The 22,921-nt window shown below is 42.9% G+C and overlaps 1 protein-coding gene across 1 annotated transcript in view; it reads right to left on the bottom strand.

Moving 5' to 3' along the window:
- Positions 1–22,718, bottom strand: part of PLB1 (phospholipase B1) — an 88,829-nt gene extending 66,111 nt beyond the window's left edge. The window contains exons 1-9 of the mRNA XM_090031520.1: positions 22,629–22,718; positions 15,364–15,432; positions 14,243–14,323; positions 12,429–12,495; positions 9,325–9,383; positions 6,268–6,341; positions 4,262–4,305; positions 3,101–3,209; positions 1,262–1,313 (exon numbers count right to left, since the gene is read on the bottom strand). Coding sequence (XP_089887646.1) covers positions 1,262–1,313; positions 3,101–3,209; positions 4,262–4,305; positions 6,268–6,341; positions 9,325–9,383; positions 12,429–12,495; positions 14,243–14,323; positions 15,364–15,432; positions 22,629–22,712 — 639 coding nt within the window. The 5' untranslated portion in view covers positions 22,713–22,718. The remainder of the gene's footprint in view (positions 1–1,261; positions 1,314–3,100; positions 3,210–4,261; positions 4,306–6,267; positions 6,342–9,324; positions 9,384–12,428; positions 12,496–14,242; positions 14,324–15,363; positions 15,433–22,628) is intronic.
- Positions 22,719–22,921: the final 203 nt, after the last annotated feature.

Raw genomic sequence — 22,921 nt, 5'->3', positions numbered from 1 at the left:
AGAAAAGGGAACTCTAGAATTGAATTGTCTCTGAAGCCTGATAAAAATATTCTGCTTTCTGTTTAAGTATTCATAGAAAAAAGTATTTGCAATTGTTTGCCTTGTGTAATGTTGCCAAGTCAATAGGTATAACAAGAAATTCACAGGGGTGGGAGAATACTGATTAGATGTGATGGCAAACACTAGTTTGAATAAAACCAGTCACATTATTTCATTGTTAACTGCAATCCCTTTTAATCATGTTTCAGAAACATCTGTGAAAGCAAAATTTTGTTTACAAGAAAGCGCACAGAGAAAGAAGGCATGATAAATATTTTTGCAAACATGTATTCACCAGAGGGTTTATATTGGACATGTCATGTAATTATCTTGAAAGCTGTTTGGATGCCTCTCAGATTCACAGTTGGGAAGCCAAAATAGCATCATGTGACTTAGGTTACTGATCTCAGAGGCACACTTATTGAATTACAAATGGCAAACTTTCAAAGCAATAGCTGAGGTGAAAAGTTTGTGAGCTGACATGTGACCTATAAGTAGATAAGTTTCATAAACCATTAATGAGATAATTCTGAACAACAAATGTGTAAAAAGTCAATAACAGTTTATGGTTAATTTACAAACAAAAATAATGACCACTTGGTTAAAAATGACATAAATCACCCTGCTTCAGAAATTCACTAAACAGGAAATGAGCGTCATTGGGTGAAACTATTGCCTTCAGCATGGTCAAGTAACTCTACTTGCTGACAAAAGATGCATATTCCGCATAGAATAAATTAACAATTTTAGATATGCCATGGTAAAATCCTAGTTGAAACAAGGCTCTGTAGTTTTATTTTCAGGTAAAAGAGGCAAGGCCAGTTACAGGCGGGGGATATAGTACTGGACTTGTCTAGCTACCTTGCAGTAAAAACTATAGGAAGCTCATCTCCACTAGGGTTTAACAGTGAAATAACAATCACACCTTTGTAAAACTCCCATCTTTTCTGCAGTAAGAGAAAGCCCAAATGACTGCATGCTGAACCAGACTCTTCACCAACAGATGCTGTACTCCATCTAATTCACCATTTCCCTACCCATAATTTTCTGCCTTGCATTCAAAAACTTGTCTAAGTCTATCCCAACCATACAGTTGGTCCAATAAGAGAAGGCTTGCAGAAATGTTTTCCTCTCTCAAAACTCAGGGACTATCATAGCCACAGCAACATTTTAACGCTACTACATCTTACTTAAAAGATATTCATCGTCTGCTGAGACTCACCGCATCATTCTTCATGAGGTCCACTAGTTTCCGGACCTGTGCAGGGACATCCCTAAAAATTGAAAAAGAGGGGGACATCTGTAATGTTCCATGGGAAATGGGACATTAAGGAAAGCAGATGAACAAGCAGACTTTGTGAAAACCCTTAAAAGAATATGGTAAAAAATGGAAAACTTCAGTTTCAGCTCTTAAAATATGGTTCCAGAAATAGGCCACATCTAGAGATGGAACTGGACCTTTTCAATGGAATGAGGAATCAATGCAGTGCAGGCTTCAGGGGAAATGTGGGCCTGCCAATGAATCACACTCAAACACAGCAGATTTTTACATGTAATTATGCTTTAGAAAACAATCATCTCTTTTCACTTGTTGTTTTATTTGTATCACAGTATAAACTGCATCCTTTCAATTGTTTATCAGGATAATCTCTCTCAGAGGAGTGATAACAGTCATAAAGACCTTTCCCTATCCTTACTAGATTATTGTTATTATACAAGATATTGCACGGCATCAACCTGGTGATGCACAGTAGCACTGATATGTTTGCACAAGAAAGGCTGACATGCGTTTCACTGATGACTGAAGGTACTGACTAACTTTAAGCAGCTTCTGGCCTTGTCTATGTCAGTTTCTGTGTGAAATCTTGCTCCCACTGCTGTCTAGGCAAGACCCTTAGTGATTTCAACAGAGCCAGGATTTCATCATTTTGACAAAGGTCAGGATAGATATGCACCTTTATGAGCCATCTAAATCAGAGATGTATAGCATAAGCTTTCATAAGAAGAGGGCTTACATCATCAAATGCTGTGAAGAGATGGCAGGAGGCAAAGCTGCTAAATAGATGACTCAGGCAGAAGGAACGCTTTTCGCCCAATCTGGCCAAGGAAAGCAGTTTATAGCCATGGCCATACACAAGTGCACAGCTGCAGACAGCTACAAAAATGGATCTGACCCCTTATTACATGAGGAGTCAGATGAAGACATTTCAAAACAGTTCATCTTCTGTAACTTCTGTTTGCGCTGCCTGCTAGCCTCTAGCTGTTTTCAGAGCAAGAGTTGGGAAAAGGGAGCAGAGGGAGTTCAGTCTGGGGTTTTATTCAGCCCTTATTGGAGGGTGGGTTAAGTGTATAGGAGCTCTGTCCCTCCCCACCCCCCCTGAGGCAGGGGGCTCCAATTTACTCACCCCACCCTCCAGAGCTGGCTGGGGAGCCCCTAGAATGAGCTCCCTCTTCTCCTTTTCCTCCTCCCATTCTGAAAACTTTTCACTTAGCAGGGTTGGGGAGCCATTGCAACTGGCTGTAGGCTGAAGCCAGTAGGTAGATTCCCCATCCCCTGAAACCAACAGTGAACTTCTGTTTGTTCCAAGGGATTGTTGTAACTCAGAACACTTCCTGCAAAGCCTTCTCAGTCACAGCAGGGAACTGCACTTCTGCCTGCACCCCAAGTGCCCATTTGGGCAGGCAAAAAATGGCATGCCCAATCTAAGTTAGGTCACCTGAGGAAGTGCACTAATTTAGATCAAGACTGGGTTAACCCAGTCTAGGAAAGAGTTAACACCATCTCCTGAATGCCATGCCATGTTCACAGTACATGCCCTGTGCTGGGAAAGCCTAGCTGCTCATCCCAGCTCCAGGGCCGTGCTGTTCCCACTCTGATGCTGAGTGGGCTATTTTTATTCCTCCCCTCCCACCCTCCTATAGATCCAGGAATCCCCTGCAGACTTGGTAGCCCCCACCACCCGATCCAGGTCTGGTCCATCTTTAACTGGAACATAATTAAAACAATCTGCTCCACGTTCAAAACAACCCCTCCTTGCTCTCCAGATCTGTCCTCACTCACTCTGCACGATCTCCTACCACAGCCTGGTTGAGGAATGCATTTAGTGAATTTGGCCCACCGGAGCCAGTGGAGTACCCTTGAAGGGAAGGATTGAATTCACGAAGAATATCTGAAAAAGAAGAAGCACCCATGAAATGCAACTGGTTTGCAGTGAGCAATGAGCAGCTGGCCTGGCAATGTTATTTTAGTTGGTTTGCAAAGTCAAGTGGCAAACTCACATATATTCACTATAAAATCAGAGGTGGATTTATACCAAATCTCTCATCCAGAGAGGCCCTCTTCACTGGGCTAGAATCAAGCTCCTTCTTATTTGCTGTACTCCTTGCACTGTTGGCTACAGAGCAGCCCTGTCTCAACATGAGAAGCAGGGAGCATTCTCCCCCAGCCTATCTATTGCCTGGTGGTTAGGGCACTCTCCTGGGAAGGGGATAATACAGTTTGAGTCTCCTCAAGCTGAGAGCCTAAAATCCAGGTCTCTAGCTTTCTGGGCAACTACTCTGATCCCTAGGCTATTGTACAGAAGGTGGCCATGTTCAGTAGTGACAGTGGCTGTCCATGCTACATTGTCACCAACATCAGGTCAGTGCAAAAATCAGGCATTAATTGTGCTCTGTGAATGCTTAGCAGACTGGGGAATTAGGTGAAGTTTAGTTGCCTCCCAGTTCTGATCTGGATCACCTACATGGAACCTAGGCATTTGCTCTGGATCACTTCTGAGCATGTGCAGAGGCCTATATTTAGACATCTAGGGAGTTTTGGGGCTGACAGGAAGCACTTAAGAATCTAGGGGCCTGAACTGTTTTGTGGCTGCTAAAATGAGGTTTGACATAGATGGCTTCTTTTCAAATTAGATGTCTTAATTGCACCTAATTCCTGTTTAAGTACCTAAATTTCATTTATCCATTTGAATGCATCTTAGAGCAATAAACCAAGAAGAATAGCAAACTAACCCAAACCCTGGGGAATTACAAAACACACTGTTAAGTCATGCACAGCAAATTACAGCATAGACTATTAAAAACCTTCTATTCAGTACTGGATACTGAATACAAGGTGATCAGTCTGCCATTCTGCAATTTGCGAACCTTTCTTCACGTCTCTTCTATAAATTATTAAACTGCTCTAGAAATACGACAAGTTTGGGGTAGAAAAGGCACTTACTTGGTAGACTGGTGACTGTGCTTATGTTTTCATTTCCTCCAATACTGTTAAATGGAGACAAACAAGCAAAAGTATTTCAAATTGATGTTTACTTCATAAGGTATGGGAATAAGTAATAGAGCTCCCTCTAATGGTGTTTCTACACAGATGCTCATTAATTATGGAATGTTCTTCCTGATGGATGTTAATGAAGTAAAGGCAAGCTGTTTTTCTACTTCCCATTGCTTCAGTAACATAACTAGGATTGGATGTGGTTGTGAGAGAAAATATCCGCTGCCATGACAGCCAGTCACACCAGCAGCATAGCAGGAGCCAGAAGTTGCCACTGCCTCCATGCACCCTGTTGCCCCAAGGACCCAGATACTTTTTTACACATCTGCATTCCAGTGCTGCAGGTGTCATATTTAAAGAGACATTATCAAAATCATCACAATCATGGTAAAAGTCTTCCTTCCTTCCCCTGTCCCATAGTGTAGTGGCTGTGCATCCCAGTTCTACCTTGTAGTTTAACTCCATTGCATGGTTTTATGCTTTGGCATATATTAAGAAGTGAGGTGTAACAAATTAGAGGATTTTTTTTAATGACTAAGTATAGTTTCTATCATATCTGCTATTCTGTCCCTATTAACATTTTTATCATTACCCATCCTGTGTAATTAAGGTGGTCATTATATTTACAGGATTCCCTGTAGTCTTACACCAGTTATGCTAATTAGGAAATAGATGCAATTATAAAAATTGAGGTGTAACAAATATATTTGTTTTTCTTTCTGCAATACGAAGACTGGAACTAGGCTGATTAATTTCCACTTACCCTTTCTTCTGAACTAATTATCATGTAACTGTGCTTCTAATAACATAAGTAGAACATTACATTATTAAAAAACATTTGCACTAGGAACATATATTAAAAGACATGCTTAATCTTCTTAAATTTTTGTAAAGCCTTCCTTTTGAAAGCCCTCTTTAAACAAAAAAGCAAACCCTCAGAGTTGGTTCTTTCCTTCTTTTTTACAGTGCTCATTTAATTTGAGGCATTATGATTCCTCTTTAAAACTCTATATGGTTGAAGTTTCTAATAACAATCCACATGAGTGAGAAATGATGGGGTGGGTGTGGAATCAACTTGATAAAGTTACAGTTAAATAGTAAAGTTGTCTGTAGTTACAGAAAAAAAAATAATGATTGTTACTTCCTTTTATACTGACTCTCTTTACTCGTATAGTAAATATTAGTGCCAGATTTAAAGTCTAGGTGTGCACTGATTTGTAGCTGCTGATGGCCTTGTACAATGTAACTAAGATAGGGATAGGACTAGGAGATTACAGCTGGATGGGAAGATAGAAACTAAAACAGCCTCATTCTGCAGCCCTTCTGTCAGGAGAACTCCTATCGACAAACAGGGGACAAGCACATGCAAGAACCGCAGGATCAGAAAGGAGCAGTTCAGACTGGCATTAGAGAATAGGGGTTGAAGCCTTTCTTAATCTGGGTTTACATTATCTTGAAGGGACTCTCTACTGAAAATCCCAATGTGAACAAGGATCTTTTCCAACCTGTTCTACAGTAAAAACTTAACCCGAAGTCTAAAGAGCAGAGAGGAAGTTAGCCAGGCTAACATGAAGTCACAAAAGTTTATGCAAATTCAGTTGTTCTACAAGTCTAAGGTGCACTTCTATCTTGCTTTCTTTGAAGTCTAAAAATCTAATTTGCCCTCTCCTGAAGTCTGGCTTGATTAACAATGAAATGAATAAGAACTTAAAATTCAGCTTAAATCTTCTCCCCAAGTTGGGATAAGTCTCAAGGGCACTCAAGCTTCCCATTATATCTTCCCTAGAAAGCAATGCTTTCTTCCTTTGTATTCAGGTCATAAAGTCACTGGAATCTGAGGCAGGACAATAGAAGTGTGTGCTTCTCCAGCAGCCCTAGGGGCCAATGTCCAGAGAACAGGGCAACTTCCATGGGACAAAGTGCACATTCAGGTTAAATAAAATTGTGGCACTCACCTCCAAGAAAGACCTCGGTACTGAGTAAGAACATCTAGAACATCATTGGGTTTGGCTGCTGCCCCACTACCTGCCTGAGATCAAGGGAGAAAGGACAGAAGTTAAAAGGCACCTTCCACATAAAGCTTTCTAGCATAACTTGCTCCCTAAAGCCAAGTACAGACAGTCAAAAATCCAGAGGCTGAATCAATTCAGTCTTTGCAGGTTAGTCTAAACTGCACAGATTGAACTGATAAGCAAGTGAATAGACATTCACTTTTGATTCTGGAAATGGAGCCACATGCTTGCAGTAGCCCAGGCCCAAAGCTGGGAGGCACCAGAGCATGCCTCCCTTCTCAGATGGAGCAAACAGCTTGTGCCAAGTCTAGCCTGCCCACCCTACAAGGGGGAGTTTGTGTGGTAGATGCAAAGCATCCTGGGATGCTGGGGGACTCCGAATCAACTTGAATCTGGAAGGGATCTAGAACAGTGTTGCAGCAAAGATCATGCACACCTGCCCAAAACCCTGAGAGCCCTGTCTAACCCAGAGGGGAAAAGGCAGAGAGCATCGGGGATCAGGGCCACTCACCAGTAAGGGGGAGTGAGCCTGGACCAGTGTAACATGTGGCGCTGCAGCACCTCTTTTTGAGCTCACTGTCAATCAGCCACAGGCACCACCATGGGAAATTTAGAAGGCACAGATGGTGCCAAAGAGGGAGGAAGGGGGCAGGGACCTGACACCAAGCAGACTGAGCCCATGTGCGGGGAACACCATGGGGTGTCAAGCTCTGGGGCACCTGAGCTGCTAGGTCCCCACTGATATAAGGCCAGGAGAAGACAGGGAGCCACTGTCCGACTCCCTCCCCTCCCTCAACTCCCTTGCTACTACCAAAAAGGGAGACTTAGAAGGGAGGTAGCATAATAGAGTTTGTCTGAGCCCCCCATTGGCAGCCGCTTTCTTGTTTTCTTTTCCTTTTTGACCTTGTTTATTTTTTTTGAAACACCCATTGGGTCAAGAAGTAAAAGCTCTCTCACAGGAGGGGAAAGCCCAGAACAGGGAGCCCTGGGATTAGGGTGAAGGTAGGCAGCAAAGAGGATGACAGGTACACCCTCACTGTACCCCGAGTTCGCCCAATGAGGGATTGGATGATGCAGATCCAGTCATTGATGGATTTGTGGAGACAGACAGCTGAAGCAGCTACCACAGGCCGTAATGTATTGACATCAATGGTTGACGAGTGGACAGGGTATAGGGGAGGCAGAGCCTCAAGTCAGCCGTAACCAGACCATGAGTACCCCAACACGACTTACAACATCATGATACCCCTCCTTTGATTTGTTTGGATATCATCAAGACATGGAAGGTAAGTTAGGGAAGGGCACTGCTCAGGGTACTCACATGGTTGTTTATCAGCTAAGCAGAGATGTGACAGACAGATATTCCATAAACTTATTTAACCTAAATCAATTAAGTCTAATACCAAATTCATCCAGGTTTATCTTAAAACAGTTTTGGCCATTTTGAAAGTGGTTTATGTGCACTGGACTTCTATCGTGCTACAGATATGAACTCGTTTCCAATCACTTATACTGGTTTATGTGTAGTTTCTGTCCCTAGCCTGACTGATCCTAATAAAAATTATTAGAAAAGGATGCTCATAGACCAAGCGACAACAGTTCCCCAAGAGACTCCAAATCCTTGCTCTTAAAACATATAAAGGCTAAGGGTATGATTTCTTCTCTAGCAAATCATTGCCATCCTATTTTTTGCTTGTATAATGCAGAGATGTATCCCCCATTTGGCCATCTGACTTTTAAGGAAAGGCTGATTGAAAAACAGTAACATTTTTAGAGAGAAATTTGCCCTTTGTTGGTTAAAGGTATTCAAAATCTATTATGTTACACTGTTACATCTCATGATACATTAACTGCATCATCCCCCAGTAAGGGTTCATGTAATAACTAGTGCAGGGCAGACAGAACATGCTAAATCATAGTATTAACAGGGCAACATAGGGGTTGGACTAGATAACCTCCTGAGGTCCCTTCCAACCCTAATTTTCTATGATTCTATGAATACTACTCACAGATCAGGGGAAATCACAGCTAGTGTAGAGTTAACCTCCATAGGGAAACTAGTTCTCTAGATGGGCAGTATATACAATATTTAATGATACACATCAGTTTGGCTCTGTTGCCTGCGAGTCAAATATTCAGCTGGCATAAATGGCCACAGTATTATAGACTTCAGTGAAACTGTACCAATTTACATTAGCTGAAGATCTGATACATTGTGCTTATGTTACTTACAATGGCTATAAAGGCAAGTATCTAGGGAGAATGGCTATGATCAATGAGAATTTACAATTTTTAAAATTCATGCTGGCAGTTTTCAATCTGATGTATAGTCCAATCCCACAGAGCCTCTGGGTGCTGCACTCATATTGACATAAACTGGAATAATGCAAACACAAAGATCAAACTTAAGTTCATTAAAGTTGGATCATTCCTGGTCATGGCTGAGACATGGTAGAAGACAGTATCAAGAATATGACTGGCCCAAGGGAACACATCGGTCTTTGTACTGCTCTCTCCCTCATTAGAAATCAGAAGTGTCTAGGTTAAGACAGCACTCTTGATGAGAATAAGTATCTGTCTTTATGTATATTATAGGGCAGTGGTGTTTAACTTTTTGGCCCCACAGGCCAGATGAGTGGCACGGGGCTGGTCCACAGGCCAGATCATGCCTGAAGGCCCACCCCTGCCCAATTCTCTGTTCTGGGATCCGGGACCTGATCTAGCGCATAGGGCCCAGGGCTCCCTACAGGTCCAGTGTCACTGCTCCCCCACTGCCAAATTTTTGTACCTGTGGGGAGCCCTGCAGACCAGGTGACATGACACAGCAGGCCAGGTCTGGCCTGGGGATCGAGCACCCATTTTAGGGGATTAGATGCATCTTGAAATGTTAAATCTGTTATTTGATAAATTGGATTCCTTAACAAAGTTAAAAAAAGAAGAAGTCAGAAATGTCCTTATATCACTTATATCCACAATGGTTATTCAGTCATCTGTACTTACTGTGAGTGAATCTCCCAGGGCAGCAATCACCTTAATGTCTGCAGGCCTCAAATTGTGAACTAGGAAAAGAAAAATTGGGAAAAGGAAATTTCTAATCACTTTGTTTATTCAGGAAACCTTTTCTCTGGGACAAACAATAGGGTTGCAGAAAGTCTTTGGGCTGAATACTGTTTCACTCTGTGTGCCTAAAAGGCACATGCACAGCCACACAGATGCAAATTTTTGGCATTACAGTAATTCAGGTCTAAGTGAACTTACCTGCTGGGCATGCTCAGAGTTACGTTCTGGCCAGGCACATACATGGTGAAACAGAGTGACCCAGATTCACACATTAGGATGAGTAAAAAGCCCATGATTAGCAGGCACAAGGAGAATGAGGATCACTCGTGTACATGCATAAGGCCAAGTATAAACCCATCACCAATAGACAGCCCTCCCACGTTGGAGCCCAATAGTTTAGTGGTTAGGCACTTGTCAACAGAGCAGAAGACTGAGGTTTTAGAGTCCCTCACCCAGAAGCCATTTGAATCTACACCTCCTGCTTCTTTTCAAAGCACTTTGACTGTTAGAACATCATTTAGACCTCATCCAGCACCTTCTCCAGACCTCTTTCTCAATCTGACCACAGTACTTTGTATTTGCATTCATTGGGTAGAGAACAATATAGAAGTTTCTGTCCCTTTGAGCATGTCTACACATGCACCTGACTGTGTAGTTGTTACTGCTCAGTTATTTTGTCCTTGCTTTAGCAGCTGCACACGACAGCACAGGGGTTGTTTCTGACCCTACTGCACAGTAACAATGAGCTACATCTACATCACCGTTTGTGCCTGCCAACACTGTGTCGCCATAGCGAGGAGATACATTGCCACAGCTCCTCTCGTATAAACATGCCCTTTGGGAGCAAGGGCTAGGTCTTCTCTCATTCTGGGTAGCATCCAGGTCACTGAGCTACACACACTAACATGTTGGGCTCCTTCTGGCCCCACCCATTTCCCTTCTTTTGGCTGCCCAAGGGGGCTGCTTCGGTAACTGCAAAAAGCAGAATGCTTAGTATTGCCACCACTTCTTAAAAGAAACCATAGTTTATTTGAGACAGAAAACACAAAGTGTCTTTAGATTTAGTCCTTAGTTCCAGACTTGATTTACAAGAGTACCTAGACAAACATATTTTTTCCTATGTCTGAAGAGCATTTTTAAATAGATGGTGGGGGGGGTTCAAATTTCAAGAGCTTTGCTACTGTTTAGATGAAGTAACCACTCAAATTAAAAACAAGCCAACCAACCCTCAGTATTTTGATATTCAGTTCTTTTGAAAATCTAGCCATAAATATTGCAATAAGAGTTGTTGTGCACTTTTAAGGTCTGGCCCATAATGATATGCCTGAAGGAAAACTGAGTTCTTGCAAACCTAACTTCAGTCGTGAGCACTGAGCACTTCATAAATTGATCCATTGGAAATCCAGACTATACTGCAAGTCGTGGCAAGTACGTTAGTAAAGAGACAGTCACATTAGAATGCAAGGGCACTGCTCCAGTACTCATATCTTGATGTTGCTCAGTTGGATATGTTCTGTACAAACAAGGTTTACTCTTTGAGAAGAAATACCAATTCTAATTGCTTTATTTACTTAGGACTATGTATATTGGTTCACTATATCTAGCCACTTTTGAGTTAGGTTCTTTGGTAACAAAGATCTACTTTGAAAAATTACCTATTAAAAATATTGTAATGAAAAAGTGTGTATAAAATTTTAATTGCCACAAGAATGCAAGTGTCTGACTTTCAGCAAAACACCACAGGCTTCTTAAACAGATATATGTTCAAAATGGTGTTGATTCTAGACTTCTCTACAGTCTCAGAAAATATCTAACTTTGAAAAAGAGAGGCAAATGTCCAGGTCAGAAGAACTAATTATTAGATAATATTGTCGTCTATAATCAACACTTGCTGAGGTAGTTTACAGAATGAAACACATAGGAGTGATTATAAACTATGTCACTGGAAAGAGTACATTAAAATGAGATTAAAAAGTAAGCTAACTTAACTAAAGAATCATTGATAGTAAGCTAACTTAAGCTAGCTTACTATCAATCATTAAGTTAACTAAGGAATCATTCAGTCTTACCTTAAGATTTATTGTCATACAGAAAACAAAGTGTCTTTGGCAGTCATAAAAAATACCCGAGAGGCTTGATGCATAGACTTGAAAAATCTTCTTCTATATAACAAGAGCAACTAATGGAAACTAAAAGCACCAGTTCAGAAATCCCACCCTAACCTTGAATTTTATTGGGGGCCAGCCCTGATATGGTTCAATTTTGTTTCTGGAAGGGAACTCTTGAATACATGTTAAGGGCTAAACTCAGATTATTCTGTGGTTAGAAAAGATTTCTGTATTTGGGATATATTTCTGTGGGGAAAAAAAATCTGTTTCCTTACTTTAGAGATTCTGCCAGCATGAAGACATTTCAAAACACATTTCTTTTACATAAGTTGGTGAAATAAATGATATTGCCAAAACCCCACCTCCGAGGTTTTCCTTTATTTCCAGGTCTGCTGGGGAGTGTGCAGGGAGCAGGGAGCGCACAGGGTCCTTCTGCAGCTGATCACTGTACCGTGCTTGGTACCTCAAGGTATGTAGAAAAAACATTTAAAGCTGTGTCTATGTCCGAATCTCTGACTCTTGGAATCAGCATCAAATCTTCAGATTCAGCCGAACCAAATCAGGACAGTGATCCGAATCAACAAATCAAATCATTATTCCCGATTTGGGCCAAATCTGAATCAAATACAGCCCATTTTGCACACCCCAATGGACATGTAGTGCTTTATTATTGTTGCATGTAGTAGTTCTACTTGAACAGCTAATTTAGATGAATTAGTTTCACTTTCTGCATATGCTAGCTTTGCTTTCCTCTTCAGGCATATGCAAGTCTAACACAGGTGCATGTGGCTTTATACACCACAAGGAAAGGTTTACATCTTGGTGCCAAACTGATGTAACTTTAAATATAAAACTTTAAATGTTGTGCTTAAAACTAGATGACAGTACCCCTTTACAATGCACTGAAACACCTCTCCAAAAAAGACATATCCATACCTGAAACAGGAACTGAATTAGAGGGACTGCGGTCTGGACAGGGAACACTTGTCCCATAGCTCCTTTCCTGGAAGTATACATAACACAATGCTTTACAAAGAGGATTTTTTTGGTTTTTGGTTGGGGGGGGGGGGAGGGGGGAGTGTTGGTAAATGGATGATAGCAAAACTGATTGTGTATTATAAACAAGCTCAGATCTCTCCAAGGAAAGATGTAATATAATGCAAGTTTCCTAATGTAAAACTGAATTCCACGCAACATCAATAACTAGGGTGGGTGAGTGGGGCACCGACCCAGGGCTCCGACTTCGAGGGAGTACAAGAATAGTGGACACCACCACTGCTAGCCCTTGCACTGCAAATGCCACCACTGGCCCAGCTGCTGCTACTGTTATCCAAGGTTCAAAACTTCTTAGGTACAACTCTGCACAATATAACATATAAAAGGCACACTTAGTGACCTGGGCTTTGGCAAGATATACACTAGATTTTCTTCAAAGTTGAGATAGTTAGTCTGGGCCTCCATCAGGAGAAGAATTCTGACTACTGACAAAAATATTTCTAAGCTATATTGTCTGTAGAGACTGGCCACTGGCATCTAAATGGGAGCATTTGCCTGAGCACCAGCATGGATATGGCCTACATCAGGGGTAGCCAACCTGAGGCACAGGTGTCACAAGTAGCCGGGCAGCCTCTGAGAGGCACATGGCAGATGAGGGAGAGGACAGGCAGCACAGCAGCTGACATGGCAGAAAGCAAAGTAGCAGATCAGGCAGGGACTACAGGAATGGGAAAAGAAAGCAGACCAGCAGATTGGGCAGGGGAAGGGGATTGGAGTGACACTTGAGGAGGGTATGGGGCTAATTTGTGGCACACCTGCCAAAATGGTTGACCCTCACTGTCCTACTTCTTTTCAAGCCAGTGACCAAGGAGAAATTACCTATTTTGAAAGGGAAGACACTGGTCCTGTGAACGGGCCTATTACTCAATTCCAGGTTTCCTTTTCACCCTAACATACTGTTCCTGCCCCATCATCACAGCACAGCCCTTCCTGAAAATCTGACAAGTGAGCAGCCTCATTCTGTTGCCCATTATATAAGCATAAATCAAGAATAACTAATGAAATTAATGGAGTTACACTAATGCAAATGAGATGAAAATCAGACCCAGAGAATGAAGTGTTATCTTAAAGTAGCAAGTGGGCCACAAGGGGTACTCTTATACCTAGGTAGACAGACACGCTACCCTTGCTCCAAGATGGGTAGCACGATCCTTTGTTGTTCAGGGCTATAGTACGCTATCCAACAACCCCACATTCAAGCTTCATCTTCATTGCTAAAAAGCTACTTTTTACCTCAGAATAACTAAGGTCTTGTAATCTGAAGTAAACATACAGCGAAGACGAGGCATTTACTGTTTTTACCATGAGATGAGGTCAGGTCAGCCCAAGACAATGATATAGTGCTGCCCTCAACCAGTTTGCTTCACAAAAAAAGAAAGTGTTTTGCCTCTACCATAATTGAATCTTGTGACAGCTTGTGGTCATTAGACACCCCAATACAAAAAGAAATAAATCACTCCATTCTGGGCAGTGAAGACAAGGTGAATGAAGAGAAGCAAACTTTGGTTCACACTTCACAAGATCCACTCAGAAAAAGGTGTGGTAGCAATATAGGGGTCAGAAGGAAAAGGTGTTAATATTCTGGGATCACGTTTTTCCCCCATACAATAATATTCATGAGATTAAGGCTCTCCTATTTCAGCCTTAGCCCCCTCTCCAAGCACACATATATGCTACACTAAGGCTTTCTGTACCTGAGACAATGCTTCAGTGTGCGAGGTCACAGGAAAAGACAAGTAGTTACTATTCTTGTACGTGAAAAAATAGGGATGCTCCTGCAGAGATAAGAGAGTACATTTACTGTCAGTAACAAAAAGACAATTAGCTGATGTTGAAATCAGCTGGGTAGATTTTCCAAGAGGGGGAAAAAACATTACAACACTCCAAGTATTTAATGAAAACAAAGCTAATGACATATGCCACACCGACCAGCCTGAATACAGATTTCCTGTTTGTCTGCAACTGCAGAGGCACTAACAGGGAAAGAGGCTTGATTAAAGAATAGAGGATAGTTCAGTTTTGATGCTGCTTTCAATTAATGCTCACTGAAGCGTCTTCAGATGTTAAGAACTTTTGGTCACTGAGAACTGGGGTCAGACTAAAAATGGTGGTCTAAATGCAAAAAGCTTAGGAGGCTAATACCAATCCCAGAAGCCATCCCCACTCCTTTTAAGACTTCTTACACTTTCTTAAACATGTGGGATGACTGCAATATTGAGAAAAGAATTGTGGCAGTCTGAGGTGGGAGAACCAGGTAGAAAGCAAATGATATTTTATTGCCTGCTAGAAGTTGGAGGCTTGGAAAAATGCTAAAAAAATACATCTACTGAGACACAAATAGTAGAGAGATCACTTTCAGGCACCTTCTGCCAAAAGATAGATAGATTCAAGTTATAGTCAATCTGAATTCCTTATGCTGGGTAGTTTCTGTTTTGCTTCCAGAAATTATTTCAATGCAGGTGGTGCCCTCTCTTTAAACAATAATTCATTATGATTTAATTCAGCTTAAATGGATCCCCAGCCAGGAAATTTAAAAAATGGAAGTGTAACTAAACACCAATCAAGAATTCCATTTTCAGACAAAAATGTTCAGGGATTTCAGCACTTTTTCTTAAAGAACCTTAGTACGAGAGCCTGAGAAGCAGTTTGTAATCTAAATCTTTGTGGAAAAAAATCTCCTGGGAAGTCAGCATTCTCTTACAGTTAAACAACAGTATTTGAAAGTGGACTTACATGGATATAGACAATGAGATAGCCTGGCCACTCTGTGAGGAGTAGCTAAAAATCTTGTATTGATTGAAAAAAGCCCTGTTACCTGAGATGGGCACCGTGCTTGAAGCATTTCTGTGAAATGATAAGATTCCTTTTGCCCAACTGGTTCCATCTAGAAGGAAAAAGAATATAAGCATCTTATACTTGCACAGAAGGAAGGAACAGTAGCTCAATGGTGTTAGCATTTAAAGTTTATTTCAGACCTGTAAGTAATGTGTATCACTATGCAAAAATTGAATTTGTGGGTGACTTCAGGTTGCACTGGATATGTACCTTATGTAAAACTACAAAAGAAAGGAAATGAAAACAAAGCATGTCATATGATCTATTTTTTACTCTTTCACTTAGTGACAAATATTTCACCATCAGAAAAAAATGCCACCATACAACACAACCTGGAATCTGTTCCCTAGAAATGCCAGGCTTCCACCTTGCCTTCCCCATACTCCCCCTGTCCATAACCAGCCATCAGTGCCCTAGTATTCAACTCTCACACTATCTATTCACATAACTGTGAAAAAAAATCACACTGGCTAATATTTGGGGAAGTGCCAGAAAACTACAAGTTTGGAGGACCAAAAATCCATAGGATACAAAGGCTCAGATCCTATTTCTCCTATGAGCTGTGTATGCTCATGCAGCTGCATGACCAAAAATATGTCTCCCTTAGAAGACTGATCCAGTTCACAACTGCACAAGTCTCTCAATCCCTAGGAAACAAGCTAACCCCTCACTGATGGGGGATAAGAAGTTTCTCCACTGTGCAGATAATTCCTTACAGCACATTACAACATTTTCTTCATTTGTTGTAGTAGCGGCCATTGCCAGAGACAGAAAATTGGACTAGGTGAATGGATCTGGTCCTACATGACACTTCCAGTGTTCCTAAGCTAATGTGAACCATTTAATGAACAATACACATACAATACATCCCCCTTTGGGTTCTGTATCTGTTAGAGTTCTCATCCTTCTGCTCTGTTTTTCCTATGCTTTGTGGGACTGGATTTTTGTGCACTTTGTTATACTGGAAACAGCTGAAAACAATAGCGAAAGCATCTGTCTAATTTCTTTAATACAAACAAAAAGCACTTGGTCCCTGGATATATTTCCGGAGACAGTTGCAAGCACTTGTCAAAATTAATCAAATCGTTCTGGTTAAATACCAAAACGGTACAAGTATGTACATAACCATGTATCACCTCCCTCAACTAGCTACTGTTTTTTAACAGATAATTCTCTAAATATGGAAATCTTGGCCCCAACCTACAATGAAATATTTTGTAAAGCTTCCAAATCCTTTTTTGCCTGCCACTTCATCTTCTACCCAACTAGAAAGAAGTTTAATATTACTTGCTAATACTGTACTACTGACATCTTTAAGGTTTCTCTTTGGTCAATGGGCAGGCAAAAAGCAATGCAAAAATGATCAAAAAAAAAAAAAAAAAGCAAGAAGCAAAGATGCCCTCTTAACCAGCAATGTACTGCTGGAATTTATGCAACAAACAGAAGTGAAATATTTTCCACACAAGTGTGTGGGTACCTTTAACTTTGCTCAGTGTTTCCTGCCTCAGTTACCTGTATCTAAATCTCACATCAACTACCCATATTAAGGATTTATTAAATCAGCAGATATTGATTGGTATTATTATGGTGAGAGAAGAAGCTTTCCCTTACCAAAGATTTGGATCAGATAATGCAATCTTCCCATGTCTTTTAAACTCCAAAGTATCTTGCCTATCATCTGGTCTTGCACAACTGCGTGTGGTCTCACTACATATAAAGAAATATACTCAGAGATAGCTTTCTGAGACTCTCCAGCTCTAAGAAAATGCAGTTCAGAAACAGAAGAGCAATATGCAGATGGCAAGCAAAGAGATAAATGACAAAATAATACAAAAGATGAATCAAGTATTATTTTTCCTCCTTAGGTCAGTTCTTTGGCATTTCCAAAAAGGTAAGGAGTATCATCACTATTAGATTACCCTGAGAGAAAGTTCAGTCTTTGACAGTAAAATTTCATTTTGCTTAGTGTGTCATACATTCACACATTTTCTCACGATGCTCCCAGAGTTATATCCCAAACTTATACATTCTGCTAGCAATGTAAAACTTTGGTGGCAAAATTAGCAAAATTCTGTTCCTTGTCCTCAAATACCAGAAAATTCACTATCTGCATCAGGTGAAATAATCCATCATTTCCATAGAGGTTTCAATGGAAAAGTAACTGTGCTTAGCAGCTGGAAAGAGATTTCTGCCCTAAATTGGATTATTTTACAGCTGTACAACTGAAAATCAGAAGTTCTGCTTTTAAATAGTCAGGTTAATAATGCCTCGTATCTGAAGCAGGGGTCGACAACCCCCAGCATGCATGCCAAGCATGGCATGCAAGGCCATTTTCCTCAGCAGGCACTGGGGCCAGGGAGGCAGTAGCTGTTTGCAGCCTCCAGGCTGCAGCTGGGCCCAGCTGGGTAGCTTCTGCCAGCCGGGACCCTGGGCTGCTCCCAGCAGGCAGCTGGGCAACTGCAAGGCCTCCTGGGAGCAGCCAGGTCTCTGTGGCTACCAGCAGCTACCCAGAGCCAGGGCCAGCTGCAGCCAGGAGGCTGTTAGAAATATTATTAAAAATGCATTATCAATAAGTCTTGTTAAAACAGTGCAGCTGTCAGCCCTCCCTGGTGAGAGAACTGGGAGAGCTACTGAGAGCTCTTTGTATTAAGGTATCACTCCCTCTTTGTTTTCCAAAGTTACTACCTCTTTGTTACAGTAAAGCATATACTCCTCAGCTTTTCTCATGCAGATAAGAGTAAATTGCAGTTCTAGCCTTGAAGCAAGGAAAATTCAGACTTTTGTAACCTCAGGTACTGTCTGCCCATGCGTAATGAATTAATACATATAAGCCTATCCGCCCCGCATACTTAAGTAGTCAATTATAATACACATGCGACGTATGATTCGACGTATTCACATACATGTTTGTATGAATCGAAAATGAGTTGTAAAAGTTCCTCCTTCTGCACACGTGGTCAGGAGAGAGGGGATAAAGCCAGCTGGGCAGTTTCCCTCGGGGGCAGCAGAGTGTTTGATCTTTTGTCTCTCTCTCTGACCCTATTTGCAAATATATACCTTTTGTGTTGCTAATAGAGTGTGTCTGTGGCTGAAGGTTTTTTTCGCCTCCCCAGAAACGAACCGCGATTTTTACATCAAGGCTACAAACAGCTGCTGCCTCCTCACCCACGGCCCCAGCCCCAGCCCCAGCCCCAGCCCCAGCAGGTGCAGTGCCAGCACCTGCTACCTTCCCGGAGCCTAGGCGAGGAGGTAGCAGCTGTTTCTAGCCACCCGGCTCCAGCTCTGGGTAGCTGCTGGTAGCCACAGAGACCAGGCTGCTCCCATGGAAGCCCTGCTGCAAGCAGGCCAGGCTCCGTGGCTATCAGCAGCTACCCAGAGCCGGGGCCGGCTGCAAACATCTGCTGCCTCTCTGCCCTGGGCCCCAGCCCCAGCTGCCACCCAGCCCCAGCCCCGGGCTCAGGGGAGGCAGCACAGACCGGCAGTGCTCCCTGCTGTGCTTCCCTCACTGCTTCTGCAAAGCAGCGTTGGAACCTGGCATGGCAGGGGCCGCAGAAAGCTGCCTGCTCCCAGCTCCCCACTGCCCTGCCACACTTCCCCTGTGTGCACGGGAGCAGTGTGGGCAGCAGTACAGGGTTGTGCCCCTCGCTGCGCCAGGTTCCGATGCTGCTTTGCAGAAGCGGTGAGGACAGCACAGCAGGGAGCACTGCCCGTCTGTGTTGCCTCCCTGGAGCCCAGGGCCAGGTCTGGGAGGCAGCCGGGGCCAGAGAGGCAGCAGATGTTTGCAGCTGGCCCAGGTTCTGGGTAGCTGATGATAGCCACAGAGCCCAAGGTGGGGGGCAGAGGCTTTGGGTGGGGGGGGGCAAGGGGCACAAGCAGGGCATCCTGCCATATACCCCCTGCCCTCATTTTTTTTTTTGGCATGCCAACACTCCAGCACCTTCCAAGGTAGGCATTGTGGGGTTTTCAGCATTCTGGCCAAAAAACGTTGCCTACCCCGATCTAAAGTATCTTCCCTCTTCAAAATATTTTACAAATCATTTAAATTGACAGTGGTAACAGTTTTGCAAACCAGAAATTATCACCAATTTCTAGAGGGGGAAACGGAGGCACAGGCAACCTAAGTGACTTGCAGGTTTTACAGAGATCTCAAAAGAAAGGGGAAGTTTATACTAGAGTTCAAGAGCCCCTGGTTCTTAATCCCTACCTCATATAGGGTCACAGAGCTGAAAGCAATGACAAAGGAACAAATGTATCTTATCATGGCATCTGCCATGCGTGTAAAAGGAGAACTCAGACATGAACTTTGACATTATCTTTAGGAGTGTACATTGATAACAGAGAGTAAGATCAAGATAACTGGATTCAGCTCTTTTGTCCCAAGGTTACAGTTTGGATTGAGGATCAGTTTGGTAACCCTCTGGTTACCAAGAATAAAAGTGTGTGGATATTTTTATTATTATTCACTGGAGTGCTGCCTGGCATAGATTTTTTTTTTTGTTTGGTGTGTTAACTTTTTCATCTGCCCTGAAAGGTGAAGGACAAGTGCCTTGATAAAGGGAAAGCAGCTGTAAATATTTGCCTCAAACAAGAAGAAAAAAAAAACAACTTTGCTTTTTTTTCTTTAAGATAGCTTCACTTTTTTTAAATTAATTGCTTTTCTTTAACCATGTTTTGAAATGTAGCTGCCAATGAAACAAAAACAATAACATCAGTGGGGAGGCATAGATTTCTAAATCCAAAAAGAAAAAAAGATAAATTTCTGAATCTGAAAGTCTGATAACAGAGCATGTCCCCCCAAGTATTGCACACACAAAGTACTGACTTCCCATTAGCATCTCTCTGGACAAGAGCAAAAATTATGCCTGCATTTTTACAACAAACTTAACTGCAGCTGCAAGTTGGAGTGCTTTGACCCCCCCAGCTCATGGTTTGAACTCACTATCTGATATTAAGAGGTGCAAGTACCCTGAGCTGGCTGTGCATGTTCACACAAATGTGTAAGCAGCACAGAAAAAGGCTGCCTTTTAAAAACTTGTCTTTTTTGTCCTGCAAGTAGGACAGTTCATATTTTGAAGTATCAGTCCCAGGGGATGCCATTTTCAGCCCTACTCAGATGGGAAGGAGGATTCTGTCCTAGATCTATGGCACCGCTTCTAAAACAGAAATGGAGGACCTCCACCCTGTTCATCCCCCATATACCTGTGGGGAGGGGGAGAGGAGAGAGGAGAGTGCAAACACTGGTGGTTTAACCCAAAGGAAAGGCAGTTGTCAGTACATTTGGAAAGAGCTTGACTGCAGGAGCAGCCAGAACAAAGAGAAACATCCATTTGTCCATCTAGCACAGTGGTTTTCAACCTGGGGTCTGCAAAAGATGACTAGGATCAATCCAAAATATGTGAATAGGCCTATGCGAAGCAGCTAGTATTTGCTTCGGGTTCAGCCGCTTCGCGGATTTGATTCAGTGATTCGAATCATTGGCCTGATTTGATTCAGCCAATCTGATTTGGAGATTCAGCAGCAGCCGAATCGCTGAATCAGCGAGGCCAGGCCCATCCCCCGCCCCTCTCCCAGCCCAGCAATGGCTGCACTGCCTGCCCCAGCTCCCAGCACTCGAGGGGGAAAAAAAAGCCCTGGATCAGCAGGTGCTGCCAGGCAGGAAGCTATCCCTGCTACCCCAGCTGCATAGGGGGCTCTGCATGAGCCCCCAACCCCTCCCCACCCACCCCACTCCCCCATGGGAGCCCCACACAGGCCAGCTCCAGCCCTTTAAGAAAAAAAAAACAACCTGAAGAAACCCCAGGACTCACCGCTGCTGCCGGTGGGGGTGATCCTTGCTGTCTCGTGCCACGTGGGGGGCTCTGCAGGAGCCCCCAAAGCCCCAAGGCTGCACCGGGAGTGGCGAGTCCCAGGGTTTCTCTCCCCTTTTTTTTTTCTGAAAGGGCCAGAGCCCCAGCAGGCAGAGCAGCCATGGGGGGGCTGGCAGGGAGTAGGTGGGGGTCAGAAGCACTGGCAGGGGTACCTCCATGGTCCCCTCCACCAGGCCTCCCTCCCCCGCCCCTAGTACTTACCAGCTTGGAGTGGCTGCAGCTCCCTGCTGCAACCACTGGGGACTGCCCGAATCATTGAAGCTCTCTGAAACTTTTCAAAGCTCTTCGAATCTTTGGCATCGATTTGGACCTTTAAATTGGTCCCCTGATTTGATTTGGATTCAGAGATTCGGCCACCAAATCGGGCCGAAGCTCCTGCAAATCAAATTACCACCCGAAGCTTCGCACAGTCCTAGTGAATATCCATAATTACAATTAAAAGGTGTCTGCACCTCCATTTGAAATTTCCAAAGGGATCCAGACTTCCATTAAAAAATGTTTAGGGGTCTATAAATGAAAAAAAAAGGTTGAAAACCACTGGTCTAGCGGGGCTCCACTCCTAGATTGGCTACCAGCCAGAATTAAAGAGCCCAGTCTACCCTGTCATGGAGTAGATTTCTTTAATTTCCACAACTTTTCGGTGGCATCTCTTTCATCACAGGTAAGATTAGTGCCCGATTCTGCCTGAAGCCATTGGCACCTTAGAGGTTACCAGGTTATTTAACTGCCACCCAGCACTCAGTGTTAACCATCACAATGTTAACATCTACTGTAAATTATGGTAGCAGGTGAACCTGACCTGACACAATCATAATAGGAGCAATTCAGTGAAATAAAGGTAGCCTAACAATGTAGTAGTTACCAGCAGTTTTACTCATGGTTTGCTGCTTACCCATCAAAGCCCTGTACTATAACTGTTATAACCTTAGTTTAGGATATGGCCAAGATCCTGATGAGTTTGCCTGAGGGTTGTTCTGTATTGTTGAGCTGTCACCCTGCAAGAGAAGCAAGCTTGACTAAAGGAAAAAGAGCTCAGCTTCATTTTCTGATTCCTAAGATGTTTTTTTCCCTGCTCTATGTTTGGGAAATGCTGTTGTTGAATGGAGGGCATCTGGGGACCTACTACAGTGTCCGTAACTCTGTGATCATAAGGAGGCATAATTCAGGGCTGCACAATGCTCTTTCAAGTATACACATATATCTCCCTATCTGTCTGAAGATGCAAGCTATGAAACCTTTTTCCCCCCACTCCTTGCTCTTTTCATTTCTTGATGGGATAGCTAATAAGAGAATCCAGCCTACTAAAGGACTATCTTGCTTGGATGTGCCAGGCATTTGTGCTCAGACTGCACAGCATAACACCTCTAGTCCATCTCACCATGTTGTTCCAGAGGATCACACCCAAGGCAGCATGTTCCCCTTCAGCGAGTTCCACCTGCGTCTTGGATATGGAACTGCCCATAACCTGTCTGCCCTGGAAGAGAAAGCATTTTAGAGCACAACAGTGTGGAATGGCCTTGTGTCATTTATGCATAAGCCCAGGAACAAGTGCTTTTCAAAGGAGCTACTCAGCACTGGAAAGACCCATTTGTAAACTGATCTGCACAAGTAACCCATAAACCCAGCCATGAATGGCCTCCACTTAAGTCCCACATAGAGAAGTGACTGCTG

Source organism: Crocodylus siamensis, chromosome 1 (assembly GCF_052110815.1).
Source record: "Crocodylus siamensis isolate JL-2025a chromosome 1, ASM5211081v1, whole genome shotgun sequence".
Taxonomy (NCBI): Eukaryota; Metazoa; Chordata; order Crocodylia; family Crocodylidae; genus Crocodylus; species Crocodylus siamensis.
This window is presented reverse-complemented; position numbering and strand designations above follow the sequence as displayed.